At 57.9% G+C, this 25,272-nt stretch overlaps 2 protein-coding genes across 4 annotated transcripts in view; one reads left to right on the forward strand and one right to left on the reverse strand.

Annotated features, from left to right (window-relative positions):
- The window catches only part of CCDC85C (coiled-coil domain containing 85C), a gene marked incomplete at its 5' end in the record, with an annotated part of 78,426 nt that extends 67,758 nt beyond the window's left edge, over window positions 1-10,668 (forward strand). The window contains 4 exons of the mRNA XM_049611976.1: window positions 1,385-1,492; window positions 5,929-6,024; window positions 6,931-7,029; window positions 7,832-10,668. Coding sequence (XP_049467933.1) covers window positions 1,385-1,492; window positions 5,929-6,024; window positions 6,931-7,029; window positions 7,832-7,921 — 393 coding nt within the window. The remainder of the gene's footprint in view (window positions 1-1,384; window positions 1,493-5,928; window positions 6,025-6,930; window positions 7,030-7,831) is intronic.
- Window positions 10,669-11,554: 886 nt separating this feature from the next.
- CCNK (cyclin K) overlaps window positions 11,555-25,272 on the reverse strand; it is a 29,372-nt gene continuing 15,654 nt past the window's right edge. For all 3 annotated transcript variants that reach the window (XM_049612184.1, XM_049612186.1, XM_049612185.1), the window contains exons 5-11: window positions 20,931-21,036; window positions 20,195-20,252; window positions 19,304-19,473; window positions 18,710-18,981; window positions 18,078-18,111; window positions 14,896-14,967; window positions 11,555-12,913 (exon numbers count right to left, since the gene is read on the reverse strand). In XM_049612184.1, coding sequence (XP_049468141.1) covers window positions 12,288-12,913; window positions 14,896-14,967; window positions 18,078-18,111; window positions 18,710-18,981; window positions 19,304-19,473; window positions 20,195-20,252; window positions 20,931-21,036 — 1,338 coding nt within the window. In that variant the 3' untranslated portion in view covers window positions 11,555-12,287. The remainder of the gene's footprint in view (window positions 12,914-14,895; window positions 14,968-18,077; window positions 18,112-18,709; window positions 18,982-19,303; window positions 19,474-20,194; window positions 20,253-20,930; window positions 21,037-25,272) is intronic.

Raw genomic sequence — 25,272 nt, forward strand, 5'->3', positions numbered from 1 at the left:
TAAGGGTTCTGGTGACACCGTGCTACACTTCAGGGGCCACCATGGGAGGGTGGGCCGCCACTTCTCTCCCCTCTGTGCCTCTTGGTAACCTTTGTTTACACTGAGGTCTTCCTGGAGGCCATGGGAATAGTTGTCTCTGGTCCTGGCCAAGGTGCCTGGGGTGGGTGGTGGTAATCTGGTGGGTGACTGCTCAGATCTGCTTTCTGATGTTTGCTCTGGCGGCCTCCGCGGGGCATCTGCCTTAATTGGGTTTTTATTCTAGTCCCACAGACGCTTACAGGGCACTGCTGTGTGCCCCTGAGCTGGCCCCCTGAGACCTGGGGGGTCTGACCTGGGGGATCTGATGGGGATGGGAGGGCGGAACATGGAGCTGGTGAGGCTGGAGACCCATGAGAATTGCGGTCTGTGTCCAGCAATTGGCAGGAGGGGAACAGGCTGCATGTGGGTCCCTCCCGAGCCAGCAGAGGGGGGCTGGTGAGCAGGAGGAGGGACCCCCAGATGTGGTTGCTGTGCCATCTGGCTCACCTGCCCCTGCTCTGGCCTCCTCCCCTCCAGGATCTGTTTGGGTAACTGGGCACCCTGTTGATATACGGGACATTCTCTGTTTTATCTGCCCAACAGCGTGCCCTCAGTTCCTTTGAAGTAGAAACAGGTGTCTGGGCCAGAAACACCAGCCCAGGCTCTTAGTGATGGAGGGGCTTGTGCTCAGCTGGACCAGAGGGCCTGTGTTGGATTGAGCGGGACCCCCGGATCCCCTCCCTCTGCGGATCACAGCCCCCAGCCTCTGGGGGGCATTTGCTTGGCCTTGAGGAAAATCACCTAAGGCCAAATATGTGTTCATTCATTCATTCACTCACTCACTCACTCCTCCACCTCTCCCTCCCTCCTTCCTAAGCATGCACTGATTCCTGTGGATACAGAGGGGTGAGACGCAGGAACTACATTTGGGAGCTCCTGTCCTATAGCAGAGGCTGAGGGCGAGCACTGAGCAGAACAGAGTGACAGGCTCAGGCGTGGGAGGTGGGAGGGCCTTCCGGTGGATGCGGGCCCCAGGGGCCGGAGACGGTGTTCCCCAGGCTGGGCTGGGCAAGTGCAGGAGGCTGGAGCAGAGGAAGGAGGGCCGGGGGTGGGGGTGCCACGCACTCATTTCCTCATTTATTGTGTTCAAGCCGCATTGATACAGCACGACCCGGGGAGCGACACGGAGCCCCCTGCCTCGTGGCCCCAACACGTGAGCAGGGAGGCTGGTGACAAGGGCTCCCGCTGATGGCAGTGAGGCAGGGAGAGGGGAGGGAGGGTGCAGACCAGTGTGGGGGCGGGAGGGCCAAGTCTTCACGGGGCACAGTCCTTGGGCCCCTCTAACCTGTCCCCCTCCCCCCCGCAGCAGGCAGGCTCTGGAGAGTTCCGGACTCTGCGGAAGGGCTTCTCCCCGTACCACTCGGAATCCCAGCTGGCGAGCCTGCCGCCTTCCTACCAGGACTCCCTGCAGAACGTAAGTGCCCCTTCCCCGGAGTCGCACTTTTCATGTGTGGACCCGGTGCCTCCAGAATCCACGTTCCAGTGCAGGGGTGAGGCTCTGCCTGTCTGCTGACCTGCCCGGGCCAGTGGATGGTCAGTGACCGCACCTGGGACTGGGACCCTCGTCTCCGGCCTGAGCAGCATCCAGGTCAGGCGAGGGCGATGGGTCAGAGCTGGGGCTCTGCCTGTGTGGCCCTCCGTCCCCTTCCTTCCCCCCGCCCTCTGCCAGCCAGGGGTCTGGGCTCGTGGCCCTCGGAGGCTTGTGCGGGCCCCGCGAGGTGGTTAGAGATGGCAGCCGAGCCCGAGCGATGTTGGGGCGGCGAGGGGCCGCGTCTGGAGGCCCCGCGAGCGGCTGCCCAGGCCCCGGGTGCAGGGCACCTGTCACTTCTCGGCTCTGGTGGGCGGGGAAGGGTGCCTGGCCGGGGCTTGGGCCGGGGCCGGCAGTGCATGCGATGCGTAGTCGCTACCCAGGCTTTGTGACCGAGCGTCGGGGAGGAGCTCCGGTTTGTGCCGGGCGCTAGTTCACCCTGGGTCCTCCAGGGCGGTCCTGGGCTCTGGGCTGCCCCGAGTGCGTGAGGGGGGCGCGGCGTGGGGCCAGCTCTCCGGGATGCGGGTGGCTAGTCGGGACCGCTCCCTGCGGGCCAACGTGTCCGCCATCCCTGTGCGACGTGTCCAGAGTGCACGGTCTGGGGAGGCAGAGCTCACTGGTTGGTCAGGGCTGGGAAGAGGGCCATGGGGATTGCTGACGAGTATGGGGTTTCTTTTCGGGGTGAGGAAGTGTTCTATTGGGATGATTGCGTAAATCTGTGAACATGCCCAAAAACGCTGCCCGCGGACCCCTTGCCGCACGAGCTGGGCGGGTGACCGTGACTGGAGCGGCTTCAGTGCTCTGTGCAGCCGGGCGGGGACCCTGGCCATCCGCAGGGAACGGGCGAGGAGCCCAGCTGGCCTGAGGTCACTCTGCCAGGTGGCCGCTGCTCTCTCCCCATGACCCCGGCCAGCAAGGGTGACCCCGGGGTGCCCCTGCCAGGCCTCGCTGGGCCTCGATGCCGGCAGAAGCAGGCTGGGGCCGCCGCTGGCTGCCGGCCAGGTGCTGTGTTTTCTTTTGAGGCCCTCACACCTCCAGGAATGTAGCTGCTGAGGCCGACCAGACAGATAATCCAAATATTCATCCAGGAGCCTGCGGCCGGGTTGGGCTCCCAAGTGCTTTGTGCAGAAGGGCGCTGAGAAGCCCAGGGTGCCCCAGTGGGGGCTGGCTCCTTGCTCCTTCACTCTGCCGCCCCCCGGCCTCCCCAGCGCCCCACCTCTGTCCATCCCGTGGCTGTGGAGTGCTGTGTGCCGGAGCCGCGGCGATCTGGGGACCGGGAAGGGCGATGCCTCCTGCGTGCTGGCACCGAGCCCACGTGGGCCTAGAGGCCAGGGCCGGTGTGAACCTCCTTCAAGGCCGGGGGCGGGTCTCTGGGGTGCACAGAGAAGGTAGGGTGTTTTAGGGGAGGCTCAGCCACAAAGGCTGCGGAGGCAGCAGTGGATGGCCTGTGTCTGGCACGTGGGTCCACGGGGCGAGTGAGGGCTTGTATGGGGTGGACCCTCTGCCCGATGACGCTGGGGACACAGGCTCTGCTGGCCGTCTTCTGTAAGGTGCCTGTAGGTCCAGGGAGGGGGGGGCGGTGAGGAAAGGTCGCCCACATGCCAGAGGGCCCCGAGGTGAAACAGGTGACCCTGTAGGGTGGGGACACCCTTTCCTTGCCAGCCTGGCTGTCCCCCCCCTGCCCGCCCCACCTCTGTCCCTATCCATATTCCCCTCTCCCTGTCCACGTGAGTCAGAGGCTGCAGGTCTGTGCAGGGCTCCCCAGCTGCTCCCCACGAGGGTCACTGGCCCAGGTGGCCATGGGGCAGGGTGCCCGGGGGCCCAGCCACACCTGGGACTCAGGGCCCCATGGAAGGAGCTGGCAGTGGCTTTCTGGCATTCTCCAGCCGAGAGCAGGATCAAGTCTTATGACAGGTCCCTGGGGGAGACTGGTCCCCCTGCCTTTTTTTTTTTTTTTTTTTTTTTTGGTCGACTTCATTTTTGAGCATGCAGTTTCCCTGTTTTGTTTTGTTTTTTTTTTTGTGCATATTTGCAGATTTGTGTAATCATCACCCCATCTCATTACCCCACGAGGAAACTCTGTGCCCTGTAGCAACCTTCCCCACTCTCCCCTGCCTCAGCCCCTGGAGACCACGGATGTGCTTGTGTCTCCGTAGATTTCCCTATTCTGGACATTTCCTCACGACGGAAACTTGTAGCGTGCGATCCTCTGTGACTGGCTGCTTCCGCGTAGCGCCCCGTGATGGAGGCTTTGTCGCAGCCTGTCAGCACCTTGTTCCTTTTCACTGTCGAGTGAGACTCCGGGGCGTGGATGTGTCACGTTTTGCTGATGTGACCATCAGCTTGCTGGGCATTTGGGGCTGTTCCCGTGCTTTGCCTGCTGTGAATAGTGCTGCCCTGAACATTCCAGACAAGTGTGTGTGTGGACGTGTGGCTTCAGTTCTCCTGGGTACACGCTGGCCTCCCCGCCTCCGGCGCCAGCTCTGGAGCCACAGACCCAGTTCGAGCCCCACTGGGGCCGGCTGTTTGGTCTTGACCTCCTCTCAGACCCACTCTCCCATCTGTAAAATGGGGATGTAGAAAGATAACATCTGAGGGTTGCAAGCACTCGGTGCGCCGGGCGGCTCAGGTGGGTGCCGGCCCTCCCACCGCTGGGAGAGCTGTGTGTGGGGAGACCCCCGGGAGTACCACTCCCGGTGGCATTTACTCCTTAACACGTGCTACACGTCCAGCTCAGCTTCCTTCCCAGGACCCGCAGTGGCACGCTCATTGGCAGCCTGGTGAGGTGGGTCAGGGAAAGGCTGGATTGCACGGCCTGCCCTGGCCACTCCTGGCTCCCTTCCTGCCTTTGCTCCAGGAAGCAGCCCCCTGGAGCAGCAATCGCCCCCTGCCCCGCCTATAGAGCCGGCTGTTCAGGGAGCCCCAGGTACAGATGGGACTGGAGGCCAGAGGTCCCTGGGCCTCTTAAGGGCTGAACGTGTGTGGCTACCGCCCCCTGCTGGCCGATGCGGGGAGCGCAGCCTGCCGGGCACATGCTTGTGTTCTGCCTTCCACCTGCCTCCCCAGAGCCCTTGGATCCGTTTTTGATCTCTCCACATGACAGATCTGGCCTGGGCCCCAGAGACCAGGCAGCCTGGGCCACTAGACGGCACCCCAGGGCTCTGCACACACTGTGGGACACAGGGACCCTTTCATTGTCCAGATTAGGAAACCGAGACACAGAGTGGGTTGGGCCCTGCCTCAGGTCACAGCCAGGAGAGCTTTGCCCAAGTCTGCCTTTCCGGCCCCAAGGTTACGGGACCCGGCCTCTGGGTGGAGCCAGGAGAAGGTCCAGGTGGGGTGGGCAGATGGGGAGAGTGCAGAGGGGCTGGCCCACAGCAGAAAGTTCTGGGTCCTGAGAGTCTCTGCACAGCGTTGCCTTGCTGGGCAGGATCCCAGGGTGATGGCCCCACGAGCCTGCTCACCAAGCCTGCCTGGTCACTGGGGTCGGTGACTGGGAAAGAAACCAGGACCCAGAGAAGGGACAGCTGTGCCGGGAACCCCAGCTCCCTGGCCTCCCCGCCTGGGACCCTTGGTGTTTTCTATCTGGCTGCTGGTGTTTGCTGAGCCCGTTAGGCTCACTCCCAGTGTCTTCTGGTGTCTCTTGGCCTGGAGAGCTCCATCCTGAGTCCTCCTTGTCTGGGGGCCCTCCTCCTATGGGGCCTCCCTCCAGGCCGGGCCCTGCACCCTGCCCATACCAGTAATCCCCGTGGAGAAGAAGCTGGGGATGCCGGGCACACCTGCAGCCTCTGACATCGGTGGGCCTGACATCAGGGGGCTGGACCCCCCTCCTCACCCGGCCTCGGCCCCCGCACCCCAGGCTGTGCGGAGTTGGGCACCTGGTTGCCGTGTCAGGTGTCGGCCGACTGCGGTGGCATGCGGTGGCCGGGCAGGGCTGGAAGAGTGTCCCTGGGGGTGGGGGATGGGTGAAGTCTGGTTTAGCCCACTCACCTGGTGTCGGCGGGGAGGGTGGCAGCTTTGGAGGCAGCCCCCCGCGGTTTGCTCCTTGCCAGTCCCTGCCATCTCTGAGCTGGACTCACTTCCTCCGGGAAACAGCAGGCCTTCCCTACGGGCTGTGAGGAGGAGCCCGCGGGACGGGGTGGGGGCCAGGTGCTGCCCCTCTGTCCTCCCTGCCTCCTCTCCCTCATCAGCCGGGCCCCATTTCCTCCTGCCTGGGCCCTGGCCCACAGAAGCAGGGACTTCTGTCTGCTGCCGGCCGCACTCGTGGCCACCAGCTGGGAGCCCTTCTGGGCAAGCTGAGACAGCGTGATTCCCTCCCACAGGGCCCAGCCTGCCCGGTCCCCGAGCTGTCCTCGCCCCCCTCCGCCGGCTACAGCTCCACGGGACAGAAGCCAGAGGCTGTCGTGCACGCGATGAAGGTGAGGGCCAGGCCCTGCCCACCCTCGCCCAGTCCCTGCCCCCTCAGGAGCCCCCAGATCCCTGGTGCAGCGCAGGACCTGGGACCTTGGACCTCACATTTGCTCTGAGCCAGTGGGCATCTGAGCAGCAGGGTGGGGGCTTTCGTCCTTGTGCAGGGGTTGGGGGGGTCGGGGTGACCACGAACACCTTGGAAATGGAGGTGTCAGTTGGCCGGAGCAAGCGTGTCACCTGTCCGCCATGCCTGCAGCTGGGGAAACTGAGGCCCGGGTGAGGTAGGGGAAGAGCCGGCGCTCCCCCGAAGCCTGAGAGTCGGGGGCAGGGCTGCGGTAGCACTAAAGCCCCAGCACCCCAAGGCCCAGCCTCGCCTCCAGGCACACCTGCCTCTCTGCTCAGGTGTAGGTCCCGCTGAGGCTCTCACTGCTCCTGGGGGAGCTCGCTCACCCGGACCTCACCTCCCACGGCTGCACCCCTCATCCCCCCACCTGTGCGCGCACCCGTGGACGCCCCACGCGTGCACGGACACGGGCGCGCCGTCCCCCGGGTTTGGGGGCCGGTCTGCGTCTGCGCGGATACAGCACACGCAGCGGCGACTGGACACGCCCACTCACCCGGTGTGTGAGCAGGTGCTGCCCTTGTCCCTCTAATCACGAGCTGGGGGCCCTGGCCTAGCACGAGGCCACCTGCCCGAGGGTAGTCCCGCCCAGCCCGTCCTCCCTGCTTCCAGGTGAGGCGTCCCCAGCTTGCCCCGCCTCTCTTGATGTGGGGGTGTGGCTTCCCTCCTGCAGAGCCACTAGGGGGAGGGAAGAGGACCAAACAGTGAGGATGAGGACCCGCCCCTCCGGTCTCTTCGTGCCCCAACCTCGGGACCCTGGTCTCACCTCCGGCCCCGGGGCCTGTTCCCGCAGGTCCTGGAAGTGCACGAGAACCTGGACCGGCGGCTCCAGGACGGCTGTGAGGAAGGCCTGAGCGAGAAGGAGAAGGCCATCGTCCGCGAGATGTGCAACGTGAGGCGCTTCCCCGGGGCCGCGGCCCGGGCGTGGGAGCAGGGAGGGCCCCAGCCGTCCCCTGGTGGGAGGGGCCGGCGACCTGGAGGGGGAGGCACCCGGAGAGCCCGGGGCCTGTCCTCACCCCGCTGCCTAACCCACTCCTCCCCGAGAATGGGGTCCCTGACCTCTGGGGTCTGTCCATCCCCAGAGCACCCCCCAGCCCCCCGGGACGGGTCGCGTTCACCCCACGTCCCATCCCTTGGGCCCCGGCCCCAGACCGCAGGTGTCTGGCGCCCCTGGTGGCTGCCGGTGGTGTTCAGACTGGACGTGTGGGTGGGGCCCTCCGTGACTAGGGCTGCGTTGGTTTCTGGAAGCTGGGCCGTTTCTCTGGTTGTCCAGGAGGTGGAACCTCACCCGTGACCCCAGTGGCCAGTGTGTCATCATCCCTGGATCCTTACAGGACCCGGCGGGGGCTGGCCCGGGCCTCACGGGGGTGGGGGGGGGGGGGGGGGGGGGGGGGGGGGGTGTTCCCCCACCCCTCCCATACTGCCTCCTGTACCTCTGGGTCCCACTGGACAGCCGCGAGGCCACGCCTGCACCCCGGCAGTGACGTGCTCAGTATGGCAGGCGTGGCCGTGAGGGGGGGTGATGTGCAAAGATCTGGTCTGTCTCTGGGCCTCACACAGCCTCAGTTTCCCCTCCTGGCCCCGTGGCTCTGGGGACGTGGGTGGTATGGAGGGGCAGTGAGGCGGTCTGTGCATACAGGCCAGGGGGTGGGCTCGGGGTGGGCTTTCCGCTCACAGCTCGCCCCTGTCCGCAGGTGGTCTGGAGAAAACTGGGGGATGCGGCCAGCTCCAAGCCCTCCATCCGGCAACACCTGTCTGGGAACCAGTTCAAGGGACCCTTGTAGGGCTGCTCCCCCGTGGATGTGGACTGGCCCTGCGGGGTGTCCTGGGGAGCCGCAGGCCCCCGTCTTCTTTTTCTGTGGCGAATTGTACATAGGACGCTGCCCGCCGTGACCCGGCTGCCGTGGGTCCAGCACACGGACGGCCGGGCCCCCACCTCCCTCCTCACACACCAGCAAACCGGGAAGACGCGAGGCTGCCGGCCGTTCTGTGCAGCAGGGCGGCCCGGACAGCCTCGTCCCTGCCCCGGGGCCCCACTGGTGAGGGGCTGAAGGCCGGCCTTGGCGGAGGGGCGCCTCGTCAAGCCTTCCACCCACACCAGACAGAGGCCCCTGGTGGCTGGACCTGACGCGGGGGGCCCCACTCCTCACCCATCTGCTGTGGCCTGAACGCCAGCCCGCTGAGCACTGGGTCCCGAGTCCCCAACCAAGAAGCTCCGTGTCTGTGGCTGGAGGCTCCGAGGCCCTTCCTCTGGCAACCCCCCATGCGCAGCTCCCTGCTGCACGCTGCTGCTCGGTTTCAGGGTTCAGGCCCCCAGCCCCCCCCCCCACACACACACACAGCCCCCCAATCCCGCGCCGGGTCGTGCCCTCTCTGGGTCCCTCCTGCCCGGTGCTTGAGGCATCTGCACTCCTGTGCTTCACATGATGGGCCAGGGGGGTGGGAGGCCACGTGGAGAGTCTCTGGTTGAGCCCCCCGCCCCGCTCTCTCCAGATGGGCGGCGCTGGGCCGGGCTGGGCCTCTGGTATCCCCCAGAGCCTGGCCCTCAGCCAGAGTCACTGTCGACGGAGCTGCATGGGCGGCCGAGGGGAGAGTTCTGCCCTCTGTAGAAGGAAGGAGCCTGACCCAGCTCTGGCTTTAATTTGCCGCGTGACCTTCAGCAAGTCAATCAGCTTCTCTGGGCCCCCGGTGGGAAAACGAGGTCTCAGGTTCTTTCGGCCGTGCTCACCACCCAAGGCCACCAGCTTTATTCAGCCGGTGCCCTCAGTCGCGGCCTGCGAGCCCACGGGGCCCGCCTGCCGCAGAGGCCGCTGCTGGCTGGGCTGGGCTGGGCTGGGCTGGTCGGAGCCGGGGACCGAGCTGAGTTCTGCCTTGCTGCCTGCTCACAGGTGCTGTCCCCTCCCCGCTCTGAGCCTCAGTGTCCTCTGCCGGAGAAGGGACAGCATCGGGCCCTCCGTGCAGGGCTCGACATCAAACAGAGCTTCCGTGTGAATGATCCCATGCCAGCCATAGAGCGCGATACAGAAACGCGGAGGTTGGTGAGGAAAGCGAGGCCCAGAGGGTGAGCGAGCTGTGGCACGTTCCACACGAGACCCCAGATGCTGGGAGGTGGGACAGACCGCCGGGAATGCTGTCGGCACGGGCCCTGGTGTCCACTCGGCACCTGGCCGCCCACCCCTCACGCTGCCTTCACTCGGCGGCGGTGCTCAGCAGGGCGCCCGCCAGCACTTGAGCCCGGGAGGCCGTCTCTGCAGTAGGTGGGCCTCGTCCAGGCCCCCGTGAGGCGCGGGGACAGGGCCAGGGGATGGGGAGGCCGCCCTGTTCCTGTCCCCAGCGGGGACTCTGCGTTGGCCTGTTGGTCATTGTGCCCTTGGGTCGTACGCTCTCAGGGGAAAGGCTCGCGGCCCTTGTTGTGCCCAGGGAGTGCTAAGTGGGTGCTGGTGACAGCCACAGGCATTTTCCTCTTGCCCTGGGGGATTACAGGGAGCTCTGGGCTCCTCCTGGAGGGAGCTTGCCTGTCACCAGGGGTTAGGTGTTTGGAGCTGGAGGGGATATCCTTGGTCATGGTACCGGGCAATCCCTGCCCTTGTGGGCAGTGAGCTGGGGGGCAGAGGCCCCTTCTGGATCTTGGGAGTCCAAAGAACCGCAGAGCAGCCCGGGGGGAGGAGGGAGGGGGGGAGGGGTCCATTTTGGGTGGAAGCCGCAGCTGGGAGCCCATTTTTCACGTTTGGATCAGGTTGGCTCGGCCACCACTGAAAATAAGCAATAAGTAAGGGCTCCCGGTAGCTGCACGTCTGCAGACCGACCCAGGGAAGAACTGCCTCGGAGGGGCCTCCCCCACCCCCCCCCCCCACCCCGGGTGGTGCCGTGGCATCCAGGGGTCAGGCGGAGCGGAGCGTTTCTGCCCGAGCCCTCCTGTGTGCCACGGAGGCCGTGGAAGCCAGGTGCGGGCATCTCCTTCCCACCACTGCTCGCGGTCCTGAGCCAACAGTGCGCGGGGATGGCTTTCAAGGACAGAACCGTGTCTGTGACGGTCACCTCATGTGATAAGCTGTTTAAAAGCCAGCAGCACCTCCGCCTGAGCCCACACCCTGGGTGGCGGGCGGGTTCAGTGGGAGCCCACAGGCTGGGGAGGGTCAGAGGAGCCTCAGCCCTGCCACCAACCGGGGTGTGTCGGGTGACGGGGGGGGGGGCCTCCTCAAGGTGGGGGTAGGGGTGTTGCTGAGCGCGGGTGGCCTTTCATAAAGGTCCCTTTACGTTTCACTCTGAGTCGCCATCTTGAAGCCCAGTGTGACATCTGTCCTGTGGCTTCAGTTCCCACTGTGATGGAGGTCACCCAGCCTCACCCCAGGTGGCCTCGCCCATCCTGGGAGCAGAATCTGCTGAGCACATTTTTTAGGGTGGCACATTTTTATCCAAAAGTTATTAGCTACACATCAGTGTTTAAAGAGAAAAAAGTGACCTTTCATTTTCTTTTTCTTGAAAACTTGAGAGGAAACAAAATACATACTACTGATTTTTTTTTTTTTTTAAAGAAACAAGCTGAGCGCATGACTGCAGAGCGGTAGAGGTGTATATTTTTCATACCGTGGGGGGAAGTATTTGTGCTGCTTTCTGGAATCGGGCTGGAACGTCTGGTTCCTGTCCCTGGGCCGTCAGCCATGCTCTATTTTCTGTAGTATGTGACCGCCGTGAGAAACCGGGCCAGCCCTTGGCCTGGCTCCAGGCGGAGCTGGGAGCCGGAGACCCCTGTGCCCGTTTCTACCTTCCACTGAACCACTTTGATTTGGAGAGAAAAAAGAAATAGAACTTTTGATAGTGTGGTAAAAACATTGATTTGAACTATTTTAGTAAAAGGAGTAACAGAAGATTGTGATAGTGTCTACTTTGCGCTAGATAAATAAAGGCTCTTTGCAAGCCTCCACGGTTGGTGCGCAGTGTTTGTTTCGGGTGGGGGCGGGGGTCGCCGCTGGAGGGCCACGGCCCCCGGGAGCACCTCAGGTGCTGGACGGCACTGAAGCCACTCGGATGGCCTCTGTCTAGTTTCAGGCCCCGGGTGGGAGGAATCTCAGACCCAAGCCCTGGTGTGACCTAGGAACCAGAGCTCTGAGCAGGTGCACCCGACAGTCCTGTGCTGGTTCGGACCTCACCGGGGTCCTCCTACCAAAGCCAATGTGGGCACGGGGTGTGGGGGGCTGGCCCGCAAGGACAGACCCACAGGGGCGCTGCCCTGCGAGACGGCAGGGCCAGGTCTGGGGGCTGCGAGACCAGCCAGCGCCAGGCCTCTCTCGGCCAAGGCTCCTCCGCTGCCTGCCCCTTGGCCCCCGGGGGCAGGAGAAGGGCTGCCTCTAGACTTGCCGGTCTGGGGCTGCGCAAGGCCTGGAGGCCCCACCTTCTGTGCGTAAGAAACAAAAGGATAGTTTCAGAACGGTTTTATTTGGAGAACTGAAGGAGTCATGTCTGTAACCAAGATGGAATTCACAGTATGTTGTTACATTCACACTTAAAAAATATATCTCTATGTACAGGAATTTGCAAATTGATGTAAACATACATTACTTTCCAAGTACAATTCTCCCCTTCTCTCTGGAGGAAAAAGAAAAAAGCCATCCATCAAGGCAACCCCTTCAAAGTAAGTTTAATACAAAGGATGTAAATATCTCTAAATCAAAACAGTGGTTCACCTGACCTACTGGGTGCTGGGAGAGAACATCACGGAACAAAAGCGATGACGACAGCTTGACTTCAGATGGAACTGGACTATTTAAAATTGAGTTTCCAGGAAAAATAGGCACTGATTTCTAGAAGGAACTTCACTCCTTACTGAAGCTATTTATTGAGCCAATATGGCCGGTTAACGTTTCACTAGTACCCGTGACCCGGTGCAGGAAGCTCACACGACACCAGCCGACCACCCAGCGCAGTCAGATGGAGACTGGCGCTGCCCAGGCTACTCTCAAACTGCTGTCCCCGTTCTCCAGATGTGAGGACCACCCCAACTGTATCTCATGGGCCCCGTCCATTTCTTCCCATGCTGCAACTGTCTAGCATTATGGAAGGTACCCTGCTGCTTACCCACTTAAACTACTCTTCAAGTTGATTAGAAAAACTTTTCTTAAAAAAACAAAGGGGGGAAGAAAAGGCATCGCGTTATCTCATCCAGGTGGCCCGCCCCAGTCCCCCCACGGGAGGCATGCCGGGTGGGGGGATGGGTGGGGGCACGGGTGGCTGTCCTCCAGGGGGAACAGCCGGAGGCGGGTAGCTAGCCGGTGGCAAGCCCAGGCCTGGAGGAGGGTGAGGGGGGACGGCGTGGGTGGGGGGCAGGCGTGGGGGTGGGGGTGGGAAATTGGGGTTGTAGGTGGGGGGAGGAGGAGGGTAGCCGGGAGTGGGGGGAGGAATGGCAGGTGGGGGGAAGGAGGCTGGGGGAGGGGGCACAGGCGGAGGGGGCGGGTTGGGGGGGTAGACGTGCGGGTGGTAGGGCAGGTGGGCTGGTGGGCCGTAGGCGGGGGGCAGGGCACCGTAGGAGGGGCCCTCGGTCTTCATCATGGACTGCAGGCTCTGGTAGCCCTCTCCGGACATGTAGGAGCTGGTGGTCGACATCCCGGTCATGTAGCTGGAGGGCGGTGGCGGCGGCGGCCGGTGTGGCAGCGGTGGCGGCTGGTGCACAGGGGCCGGGTGGGCCGGAGGAGGAATCTGCACTTTGGGGAGGTCACTGGCATCCACAGGGCCTGGAGGCTCAGCCTCGCCTAAGGGAGCCGAGATGGGAGGCTTCCGGTCTGCAGGGGAGAGACGAGTTACTGCCCGGCCCCGGGCTCACAGGGCGGCCTGTGCAGGGACGCATCCGGGAACCCCCTCAGGGTGGGGAAGGCCTGAGCCAGGGTCTCCCACGGCAGTTCCCACGGCCACCCTGACCACCCCGATTTCTGGCCTCCAGTACAGCCCTGGCAGGGCTGCTGCCCTGTCCCCAGGGCCATCTTCACAGGAACAGGGAGCAGCCGTCACTGTGGCAGCCGGCGCCCAACGCCATCCGCTTGTGCCATATCTGTCACAGAGGTCCCCGCCCCGGCACGGCTGGGTCTCCCTCCCTCGGTCCTCGGCACACCAGCCAAGGAGGTGCCTGCAGCGCACGAAGCCCCGTCTGCCTCCGGCTGCGTGCCCGTCCTGCCAGCACAGCCCCGAGTGGGGCCCCCTTCTTCCTGCCTGTCTCTGCCTCCAGAGACTGCGAGGCCAGGGCCACGTCACCTCACAGTCTGCAGCACGGGCATCGAGCACAAAGCCTGAGAGGTGGTCAAGTGAACGAGGCAATGTTTAAAAAAATAACAAGCGTCTGATATTCCCCATGTAGCCACCAAAGTAGCAGTTCTGCTCCTAGCTGACAGAAGAAAACCGAGATGGGCTCTCCAGGCACCTGCGCTACTCTTCTTCCCTGCCGACACCCATCACCACCAGCCGCCCTCTGAGACACCCGGTGACCTGGGTGGCTCTCGCCACGTCCCGCGCCTCACGGCAACTGTGGCGCTCTCTTCCCTCCCTGAACCAGACTCCCGCTCCTCCTCCGAGCCTTCCGCCTACCTGCCTCCCATCTGCCACAGGCCCCTACGAAGTGGGGACGGGACCCTGCCGGAGTGAGCTCCTGCGGCCCGGCCCACCCTTCCCTCCCGGCTGCAGAGTCAGTTCCCACCACCCGCCACCCCTGCCCTCACCCTCCCTGCCCGCGGCCCTCCGTGGGAGCTCCTCCGCAGAGTGCGGCTCTCTCCCTGCCCTGGGCAAGCCCGGGACACCAACCCCGTCCTCGGCTGCACCCCCGGGCACAGGAAGGGAGGCTCTTCGCTGGCGGAGAGATGTAACCTAAACACTGAATGACCCACGGCAGGTATTTTTCAGCAAGCTTCATACTGAGCCAGGGACTGAGAGATCTGTCCCACAGCAGAAAATGGTGCCCCGGTTTCCCCAAAGCTCGTACAGTGCTGGGACTGGCCACACGTAGAAAGAAATGCCGTCGGCAGCACCCCTACCACAGACACGCGGGCGCGAGGGGCCCGAGGGGCCCGAGGGCACCGCAGGCACTGGCAAGCGGGGAGTGCAGCCCAGTGAGGGCGCGGACCCCCCGCCGCGGAGCACCCAGCCCCCCTTGGCTCACACACACGACTTCTGCCCTCCCTCATTTCCTGCGTTGTCTTCCGGGCCGCTGCCCCAGGGAGATAATGCTAAGGAATAATGCCCCAAGGAATAATGCTATATTCCTTACGACACTTCTCCGGTTTTAAGTGGTGCCAAGGAAGCTTCCCAGTTCACCGTGTGCCTGTCGAAAACGTGCCAGGCTTTGATTTATTCTCTGCTGGACTCTGAGCTACTGCTTATCTTCCAAATGCACGGAGAGGCGACCCTGCCACCAGGAGGCAGGCGTGTGAGGGACAGGGGGCTCAGATCTACGGCAATCCCGCCGGGTCAATGTTCATACATCAGCAGGCTTTGCTTTCCTAAAACTGATCCCACGTTATTTGGCCTGCGGAGTCCGGCAGCTCTGCACGCGGGAGGTCAGAGAAAATCCAGATATACTTAAAATTTACCACTTCCTCAAGATGTCTGCTTTGTGAAAAACATAATTTTTGAAAGATCCTTGGGCATCACCTTCTTTCTAAATTTTGGCTAGCAAGTTTCCCCTCCACAAACTCGTCCCCAGGCCTTCCCAAGTGTGCCCTTCAAGAAAGCCAAGCGAAAAGGTGGCGCTCGCAAGCTGCTTTCAGCAGACACTTACCTGGAGGTGGGTGGGCCGGAGGCAATGGAGGGTGAGTGGTCTCGATTTTGGGGATTTTAGGTGGCGGTGGTTCTAAAAAGGAAAAGTAGATTGAAAAGCGACTCAGACCTCTCCCTGCGAATCAAGAGGTCATGGAAGGAAAAGAGAGGTGGAGGAAAATGTGCTGTTCAGGAACGTCTTTGGGGGAGAAAAACGGATATGAGAAAAGCTTCAGGAACCTGAGGGAGCCTCAACTAAACCAGGTGCTGGTCCTTGTGCAAGAACCGAACAGGTCACACACCGCCCCGTACCCCCAGATAACACAGCCCGCTGGCCCTTTACAGCCCTTTCCACATCTACCCAGCTTCGTTGCCGACCGTCCCAGACAAGCCTTCCAAAGACACGAGAGCAGCAGGGTATGGGTGCCCCCACTCGTCCACAGAATGTTCAGACACCCAGCCCCGAGGGCTCACAGGAGAAACTGCCACCTTTGTATTCTTAGGCACATTTTAAGTTTATTTTCTCCCTTATGAATATCTACTCCCTCTGGCAGCACATCGGCAACAGGACATGAACTGACTTCAGGAGAGATCAAGGGGCTGACAAGCCAGGAGCAAAGCGAATAGGACACTTGGGGCGGGGCACACAGCCTGCGCCTCAGGGTCCGGCGGCTGTGGGTAACCAGCATCCACCCTGACAGTGCTAAGTAGCCACGACAGGCTACAGCAAGCCCAGTGTCTTGTGTTTTACGAGAGCAGGGAGGGTGCACACATGATCGGAAAAGAACCCGTCTCTGCGGTTGCTTGCGTGGCTTGACTCCTCCTTCCAGATTCTGGCTTATACTCAGCTCTGATTTAATCCTACTTTAGTGTTGCTGAACTTTTCCTGGTTTCCTGTCCCAAACAGGCTGAATTCACGGTCCAGGGATGGGTCTGTCTGTATTCTCTTCCTGGAAGACCAAGTCCCTTCTTTCTAGGTGGATGAACTGCCCACATGTGCCTCCAGCCGCTCTCTCCCCACTAAAGCCCTGGACCTGACTTTCAAGCTCCCTTCCCAGACCCAGCAGCCGCAGCTCACGTGACTCCTTCCCGGCCTGTGACCGCTGTCACACTCTCACCTCAGACACCCATCTACGGCCCACCCCACTGCCCAGATGAAGCCGGTCTAGGTCAGTGCTGCCCATAGACAGAAGAGCTATACGTATGATTTTAACTTTTCTGGTAGTCACCTTCAAAAGAGATGAACTCAATGTGATACATAAAAAGTTTGACCATTTCAATGTGTAATCAACATAAAAATTTATCAATGAGATTTTTTACATTCTTTTCTCTTAGTAATACTCGGAAATCTGGTACGTATTCTGCACTGAGGACACATGACGATTTGGGTTGGCTGCACTTTCAGTGAGTGCTCGAAAGCCCCCTGTAGCTAGTGGCACTTGGCACACAGCCAGGTCAAGGTCCCACCTGCAGGCTGTCTGCACCCTCCCTCTCTGGGCCTGAGGCCACCACTCCCCTTCACTGCCTCTCACCCAGATGCTTGTAAGCTCCTCCCCGTTCGCAACCCTCTGTGTCCCATTACTGCTGCCAGGGCACTTCTGAAATGAACTCAGACTCTACCATTCTCCTGCTCACAGATCTTCAGTGGCTCCCACTGCCTATGCAAACACCCACATTCCGGCAGGTCGACTCTATCTGGTTTCAACCATACGTTTGGTCCCAGCAGAAGCTTCTTTTCACCGCTTCACAGCTAGTAGTCCAGTAAGAGCCCTCTCTGCCTGCCCCCAGCTCTTCTGCCCCCTTCCACCTACAGGCCGAACCCCTGGGTGGGGCTCCGGGCGCTCAGACTCAAGTCCTCCTCCAAGGTCGCCACTGGCTCGTTTCTGCCGTGTACGGATGTAATAGGCCTAGCACACCAGCTCAGCTCAACTGTATACCCACAGGGTGAGAGGCACAGCCCCACACTTAGGTCTCACACTTACTTTTTGCTGCCCAGTTGGAGCAGAAAAAAAATATTCACCTGTACTGAACCCATCATTTCCCCCAAAGACCCTAAGAAAATGCAGCTTTGTTGCAACTGGAAGGTCTCACAATCGTTCAATAAATCATTCACTGAATTCCTACCCTGGAACTTAGCCATGGAGAAACAGAAATGAGTAAACATGGTTTTATCTTCAAAGAGTTCAGTACATCGAAGCCCACAACACAGGGACAAAATGCTTCTAAGTTTCTGTTCTGTGATCTTCCAGATTTTTAATTTAATTTTAGAGAGAAAGAACAGGAGAGGGAGAGGGAGGGAGGGGGGAGGGGGGAGAAGGAGGGGGAAGGGAGAGGGAGAAGAGGGGAGGGTGGGAGAGGGAGAAGAGGGGAGAGGGGAGGGGGGAGAGAGGGAGAGAGGGGGAGAGAGGGAGGGGGAGAGAGGGAGGGAGAGAGAGGGAGGGAGAGGGAGGGAGAGAGAGGGAGGGAGAGGGAGAGGGAGGGAGAGGGAGGGAGAGGGAGGGAGAGGGAGAGGGAGGGAGAGGGAGGGAGAGAGAGAGAAAATCTCAAACAGGCTCCACGTGGGGCTTCATCCCATGACCCTGAGATCATGACCTGAGCCGAAATCAAGAGTCAGACGCTTAACTGAGTCACCTAGGCCCCCCAGTCTTTCAGATTTTATTCACACTTTACATTTGTTTCCAATAAAGAAACAAATTAACCAACTTTGGGCTCTACAAAAAAAAAAAAAAAAAACCCAAAACAAAACCCAAACAGTGTTTGGAGGAGTCCGGCCCACATTAGCGAGAGGGGTCAGGATATATGGTGGTTCTCTGGACAACAGCACTGCCCATCACTGCCACCCTGTCTGCCCACCACCCTCTGCTACTTGGGGTTTAGGGTGGGAATTCTCCCCACAGTCTACTGTGGTGGGCTTAACTAAACCTCCAGAAAGGAACACTGCTGTAACCCTTGTCCTATGTTCGTGATCACATTTGTATATGTGTTAGTGAGTACACTTTCACCGCTGCTAATGTTTTTTGGTAACCATTGTCAGAATATGATCTAAAAATACACACTCAGGGCACTTTTTCTGGCAGGCAGCGTCAAGTTTTTGACGGGATATAAGGTTAAATTCTAAGACCAAATCTTGTGGAAACAGTGTTGACCAAGGATTTAAAGTTTTGATACAAAGTTAAAAAAAAAACCCTTAGAACAGGAACTTACCCGCGGCTTTGTTCTCTTCTTTGGGAGAAACAACCTGTTACGAAAGAAAATACGTAATCATTAACCAAGACCCCCGGTGTAGTGAGAAAAACGAATTATCCAGGAACTAACGGGGTCGGGGAGACAAGACACAGCTCCGAGCTGCAGGGCATACTGGGAACCTAACAGACCATCTCTGCCCCCTCCTCTTTCCCTCTCCCAGGTCAGACATGAGGACCACTGTGGATTTTCAATAGCGGGTCCTCGATGACACTAAGTTTCAGGCCCTCTGACACGGTGGCCTGCATTCAATGAGCAGTGTTGGCCAACACGCGTTTATCCCACATGGGTTTCCTCCACCGGCCAGCTTGTTGCCGTGGGGAGAAACTTTCACAAACACCCCGCGTCACTCAAAGCACCAAACACAAAAAAGCCAGAAAGGCCGGAGACTTGGGCAGCGGCAGCTGGAGGAGGAGGACGGAGCCCTCCCAGCTCTCAGGGCCCTCCTCCTGTGACCACGGTAGTTCTGAGGCTCTCCGCGGATGCTTGTCCGATGGCGAGGCCAGGTGTCCCCCTGCTCGGCATCCCGTATGAGCCCTCAGACGAGGGACTGTGCCTCCCCCCTCCCCCCTCCGGAGAGGTGGCCCACTCACCACAGCCCGCTTTGCTGGGCGGGGAGGACTGGGCTGCGGGGACGGCTTCTTGGGCTGCGGGGCCGGCTGCGGCGGGGGCTGCGGCGCTGGCGGCTGCGAGTCCTTCTGCTGCGGCTGGGGCGGGTCGGAGCCTTGAGACGGCTGGGGCGGTGGCACCTGTGGCACTTGTGGTGTGGACTGGAGAGACGGGGGCTGCTGCAGCTGGTGGGGCGTGTGATGAGGCATCTGTTGTTTTCCTTGTGAGTAAAGATCCAGGATCTGGTGGCAGATGTCTGAACGACAGGCAACAATTACATTTATCACAAATTGATACTTTAAGTAAAACGTGCCTAGGAAAAGACCAGCCCCTCTCCCTTTCAGCTATGATTCCTCTACAGGGACCAGTGAACAGGGATCGTACGTGCAATCTACCCAACCTCTGTCTTGCACGGCTTGCTCAGAGCGGACACTATTAGAGAGCTGGATTAAAGATGCTTCTGAAGAATGGTTTACTTTTATGTGTGCGGGAAAGTCCATTCTTGGGACTCCAGGTTTACAGGGAAGAGTGACCCGAACTTGGAACACTCTTGGGAAAGCCCAGCATGCCAGCAGTACCTTCCAGAACGTCCACAGGGACATCCTGCACAAACTGCTCCCACCATCGCCTGTACATGGGTTTGGAGGTCCATTCCTGTATTTCAAATTTGCACAAACGTCCTGCGAGATACATCACTGCCACTGCTATGATCTCTGGTTCCCACTGCAGTGACAAGGTCGTGCAGAGACTAGTTCAACGAGAAAAAGGGGTGACGTGACTTGGAGCAAAGCTATGTTACCCAATGCATGGAGATCAGATGCCACATCTAAATGTCAGTTTGCTTAACATTCCCTAAATGACCAGATAAGGAATTAGAAATAAAAGAAGCAAGTTTTAAGTCTGCCAAAGGCACCAAAATAAGTTTACTTTAACCACAGTTACCAATCTGTTCCTTGGTTTAGAATCGGAACCACAGCACATTCAAAAATTGGTTATGTCATGAGATACAAATGAACGTAGCTCATGTTCTTCAAACTGCTGAAATTCGAGCCACTGTACTGTGTTTTCAAGTGACAGCAGCTCCACCCACAGGCCTTCTGTCCCCACGCTGCACGTCATTAGGTCCCGGGTTCTAAGTACAGCAAGGCTCTAGGACCATTACAAGGAAGTATGTTTGTGCAGAACCAAATGGGTTCTAAGGATTTAGCTGTCAAAATTGTCCAGCGTATTGTTTTGGACTATGTTTCAAACTGGAGATGCCCTTTAACTTCTTACACTGAGACATGGCCAGGCATCCCTCTGCCGGGAAGGAGACTTCCTGGACGTCAGCCCCATCTCTGCCATTAGCTGGCTCTCGAGCTGGGTGAGTCAGAGTCCGAGATACAAAATACGGAGTCTGGATTCAATGACCCATTAAGTCCCTGCCTATTTTTAAAACTACAATTAGATCAACATTTGAACACACGCACCTGTCATTTACAAATGTCCAGGCCATTTGAACCAACTTTTGAATTTTATTTTTATCACCTAGAAATGGGAAGAAAAAAGCCAATTAGAAGTGACAATAATAATAAAAGAGTGCAGAAAAATCACTTATTTCAAGCCCACGCTGTGTGCTCTGCACCATCCCGACACATGCAGAGCCACCGCCTGGGAACCGAGGGCAAACGGGTGGGTCTGAGTCCCACCTGTGTTCTCTTCTCACAAGACCTGTGCTCAACCACCGTCCATGGGAAGCCTGCTCCAAGGCGGATTCTATCAGGCTATTAAAAAATGCTGACTCAGGGTGCCTGGGTGGCTCAGTCATTCAAGGATCTGACTCTGATTTTGGCTCAGGTCATGATTTTGAGGTCATGGGATCGAGCCCCACGATGGGCTCCACACTGAGCGTGGAACCTCTCTCCCTCTGCCTCCTCTCCCCAGCTCACGCGTGTGTGTTCTCTCTCGCTCTCAAAAAATAAAGAAAAGAAAAGAAAAGAAAAATCTGACTCATTTTCCTGCCTCCTATCACTTGCCGACTTGGTGGTAGAATCTGTCTAAACCTGACGGGAAGTGGTAGTCACAGCTGCAATACTGGGCACGCTCACACGCTGAACACTTTCTTCTGTTCTCCTCTTTTGAGAAGCGTAATCCGAAGGCCATCAAATCATTACAAAGACTTGCTTTCCAACGAAAAGTCCTGTAAAAAAAACCTTGCCTCCTTACCTTTGAGTTGTTTTGCATACTTGAGGAGGAACTGGTATGGATGTTCTACCTGTAAATCAAACTTTATGGTCTGGAGCAGGATTCTCTCCAGAACCATCACTTCTTCCTAAAAATAAAATAACAAACGTCAGAAAATGATTTCAACCACAGGTCTGAAGCCCCGTTAGATAGTGGGCTTTCCCATTTACTCTCTTCAAGCTCTCTTCCTCCTCTCCTCTGCACCCCCCCAGGCTTTCACTTTGTTCAGAGATGAGGAGGAACTCTGAAAAGAACTAAAAGGGGGGGGAGACGAACCAATCCGATTGAGTTTTTAGAAACAGTGGAAACAAAATACACATTCTTAGAAACATAAGTAGGCTCCACACCCGGTGTGGGGGCTCGAACTTACAACCCCGAGATCAAGAGTTGCAGGCTCCCCTGAGCCGGCCCGGCACCCCAGATACGTCATTTCTCTCGATACATGAGCCACCCCTTTACAAAACGGACCTTTGCTTTATAGATAATTTATCTAACTGTAGCTTCTTTCCAGACCTCCATCAACAAAGCCACAATCCTTCGGGAATTTCCACTGAAAACTTCAAGCAAATAAGCAAGGACGATGATGGCCAATTCAAACTCTGTACCTGCTCGACAGGCATATCCACATAAAGCACGTGTGTGAATCTATCATCTGCCTGAAATAAGCTGTCCCACCGTCATCTACAGCATAAACCCTCATTTCCCGTCACTAAACCACATTCTGACCTATCCACACACACCAGCTTTCCTGTTCACTGATCTGATTGTCTATTTCTGTCCCAGGATCCAAGGGATGAACAGTTGGGAGAGTAGTTCAATCACGACTCCTCTTGTTCTTGTTTTTGTACGTCTCCCCCCACCGCCTCATTTTTGTTTTTAAGTATAATTTCCATTTTACTTTGTTTCCACGGGACACTTTTTCTTCAGTCTCAAGGACTCTGCTCCTTACGTGGGCTTTTTGGTGCAGCCTGAGGGGCAGCACCTGCAGGTCGACGTGGGGCGCTGGCCCTTGAGGACAGGGTCCTTCCAGGCTCCACACGAACGGAGCCTGCCTGCCTGGCCTTGCCCGGCACAACTCAAGTAGGAAAGTAGCTTCACATACAGCACGGGAAGCACACGAGCATCGAAATCACTCACTGTGGAAATGTCCCTGATGGTGGCGCCTCTACTGTGCTTCCAGTCGTGAACTTCTTGATGGCCTTGTCCTCGGGCACACGACAGGTGCAGCTGGCATAGCGAGGAAGCTGCCCATGGTCATGGCGCTTTCTGGCACACTGTTCCTTCTGCCGCTGCTCATTTTGGAAGCGACGTCCCGCGGGAGACCCCCATGCCTCATTTTAGTACCCTTTTTCTTAGCACCAGTCCAGAAGAAAAGGAAGCTACTGATGTTCTGACTGGGGACTCACAGTCAGAGGACAGTTTAGGGAAAATGGGGATTTCTTAACTACACCGAATTTTCCTATCAAACGTGTATTTATTCACTGAAATCTTCTCATTCCCTTCACAGCAGTTTTCAATTCCTTCCCCAACCTGCCATGGTTTCCACAGTTTTTTTTTTACCAGGCCTAATCCTGGACATTTTATTTTACTGCTGCTGTTGTACACGGACTCTCCCCTCTCACTGTGCTCTCAAACCAGTCAACGTCCATAGACAGGCAATTTTTTAAAAAGTTTTTTTTTTTTTTAATGTGTACTATCGAGAGAGAGAGAGAGAGAGAGAGAGGGAGAGAGAATATGAGCAGGAAGGGGCAGAGAGAAGGGGACAGAAAATCCCAAGCAGGCTCTGCATTGACAGCCCGATGCGGGGCTCGAACTCACCAAGTGTGAGATCGTGACCTGAGCCCAAGTCGGACACTGAACCACGGAGACACCCAGGCGCCCCCACAGACAGGCGCTTCTGCACAGCCTGGCTGCACAGCACTTTCAGACAGCGTGCACCGCGGCCAGGGCGGCCTGTGCCGGCAGAGGAGCAGAGGGTCACTCGTTCGCACAGGGAGGGCTTGCCACGGGGCTCAGATCCTACCAACAGGCGCACGAGCCCATCAACCCCAGAAAGGGGGGGGGGGGGGGGGGGGGGGGGGGCTGGCTTTTGCGCTGACATATGGCCTCCCCTCAGACAACGCAGACCATTCTCTCACGGTTAGTTATTCCAAACGGTGTGGTGGGACTAAGGTTCATCTACCCTAGCGCTGCAAGCATTCTCTGAGGAAAGCTTTCTACAAACTCCGAAACTTTCCCACAATCGGAGACATCCCGCTGCTGCTGGTGTTTTTGCCTGGTTTTGTTACCACCTGCTTCCCAGAAATTTCCTCGGGTCTTCTGAATTTAGAAACAGCCTTTCACCAAGTGCACCTACAGGTTTTGAGGCCGTGGCCCATTTGGTATTACAGGATAGCCTGCGGCCTGGCCTCCTTTTGTGTTTCAAACATTCAAGTAATGGGGTAATTACAGGTCTGTGTGCAAACATCGTTCCTCAGGGAACCTTCCTTCAGCCCCGTAACACTTGTCTGGGGGACTTGTCCAGGTTCCCAGGTTGAACGCCCTCATGTCGACTTTAAGTGACTTTTTTATAGTATTCATCACAGCTCATAATCAGCTGGTCATAGGATTATTTGATTAAAATCTATCCCAACTCAATATAAAATCCATGAGAATAGAAAAGGCCACGTCTACTTTGCCACCTGTTTTGGGTCTAGTGCCTAACACGGTGGCTGGAACAAATATTTGTTGAACACGTGAGAAATTAATACAATGGGGAAAACCAGACAGTTGAAGCCAAGCTAATTAAGGTAGAAAAGTCCCACGGGATTCGTGACCTTCTTTTTCCTGCTTATGATACCTCCCTCCAACGAATGGCCCTGCTCTCCTCTCTGGAGAGGGGGACGTGTCTATAATGTCTTCACTACTCCCAGAGGCGGGGTGCTTTCCTCTGGCTCCTGTACCCTCAGATCATCTCTGGGAAGACTGCACATGATAGAAAGGAGAGGCGGGTGAAGGTCAAAGCCCCTTCTCCTCCTCACGGGGGCGGGTTTCAAAGCCCCTTCGCCTCCTATGGATAGCGTGACCATTTCCCTCTTCCTCTCTTCTGGGGCAATGGAGCTTCAGAACTCCTACCTCACCGTGCCTGAACAAGTCTCATTTCCTGATCTGAAGGTAGAGCGGGTAGAAGCTGGAGGTAAAAGGGCACTTCCCCAAAGGCACCCTAGGGTAACACACGCCAAGGTGCTGCCACATGCCCACAACGTGTTCCTACAACTGTCTCCTACTCTGTAAGAATCTGATACCCACAGGTATCTGATAGTTACATTACTTCTATTAAATTCCCTTTTTAAAAAAAAAAATTTAATGTTTTATTTATTTTTGAGACAGGGAGAGAGCATGAACAGGGGAGGGTCAGAGAGACGGAGACCCAGAATCTGAAACAGGCTCCAGGCTCCGAGCTGTAAGCACAGAGCCCGACGCGGGGCTTGAACTCATGGACCGTGAGATCACGACCTGAGCCGAAGTCGGCTGCTCAACCGACAGCCACCCAGGCGCCCCTTAAATTCCGTTTTGATCGTTGTTAGTAAGAAATCCTAATAGATGCACATTTTTATAAACAGGTGAACAGGTTTATAAATCATTTCAAGGGACAGTTACCCATGTTGACGGTACTTACAAACTATTAGCATTAATCACAACTACAATATATGCAAAAGCATTCTGGGCCTGTTAACTCCTCAAAGCAGGAAGGAAAACAAACACATTTTACAAACACCAACATAAATACTCATTGGTAGGCAGAGAGTAACTGTGTGGCGGGCGACAGCAGCTAGTGAGGAAAAGTAAGACTGAATGGTGCCCAATTCCTCATCCTGGTGAGCCTGGCTTTACCTGCACTCTGGAGCTTGTCATTTCTCCGAGAGGTATCTGCTGGGTGCCTATTCTGTCCAGCCACTGTACCAGGCACCTGGCACAACAGATGACATGGTCTCTGCTGTCAGAGATCTTACAGCGGAGGAGAGTTCTTTTGTGCGATTATCTGATTAAAATTCAACCACCTTTGGGCGCCTGGGTGGCTCAGCTGGTTAGACGTCCAACTTGACTTCAGCACAGGTCACGAATCACGGTTCATTAGGTTGAGCCCCGTGTCGGACTCCGTGCTGACAGAGCAGAGGCTTCTCAGAGTTCTCTCTCTCCCTCCCTCTCTCTCTCTCGAAACAAATAGATTTAAAAAAAATCCAATCGGCAGTTGCACCAAGTGTTGTGAAGCATAGCGAACAGGTGCCATCAGGGTTACAACGGGGGGGGGGGGGGGGGGGGGGGGAGAAGCCTCTGCTCAGGG

Source organism: Panthera uncia (genome assembly GCF_023721935.1).
Source record: "Panthera uncia isolate 11264 chromosome B3 unlocalized genomic scaffold, Puncia_PCG_1.0 HiC_scaffold_1, whole genome shotgun sequence".
In the NCBI taxonomy this organism is placed as follows: domain Eukaryota; kingdom Metazoa; phylum Chordata; class Mammalia; order Carnivora; family Felidae; genus Panthera; species Panthera uncia.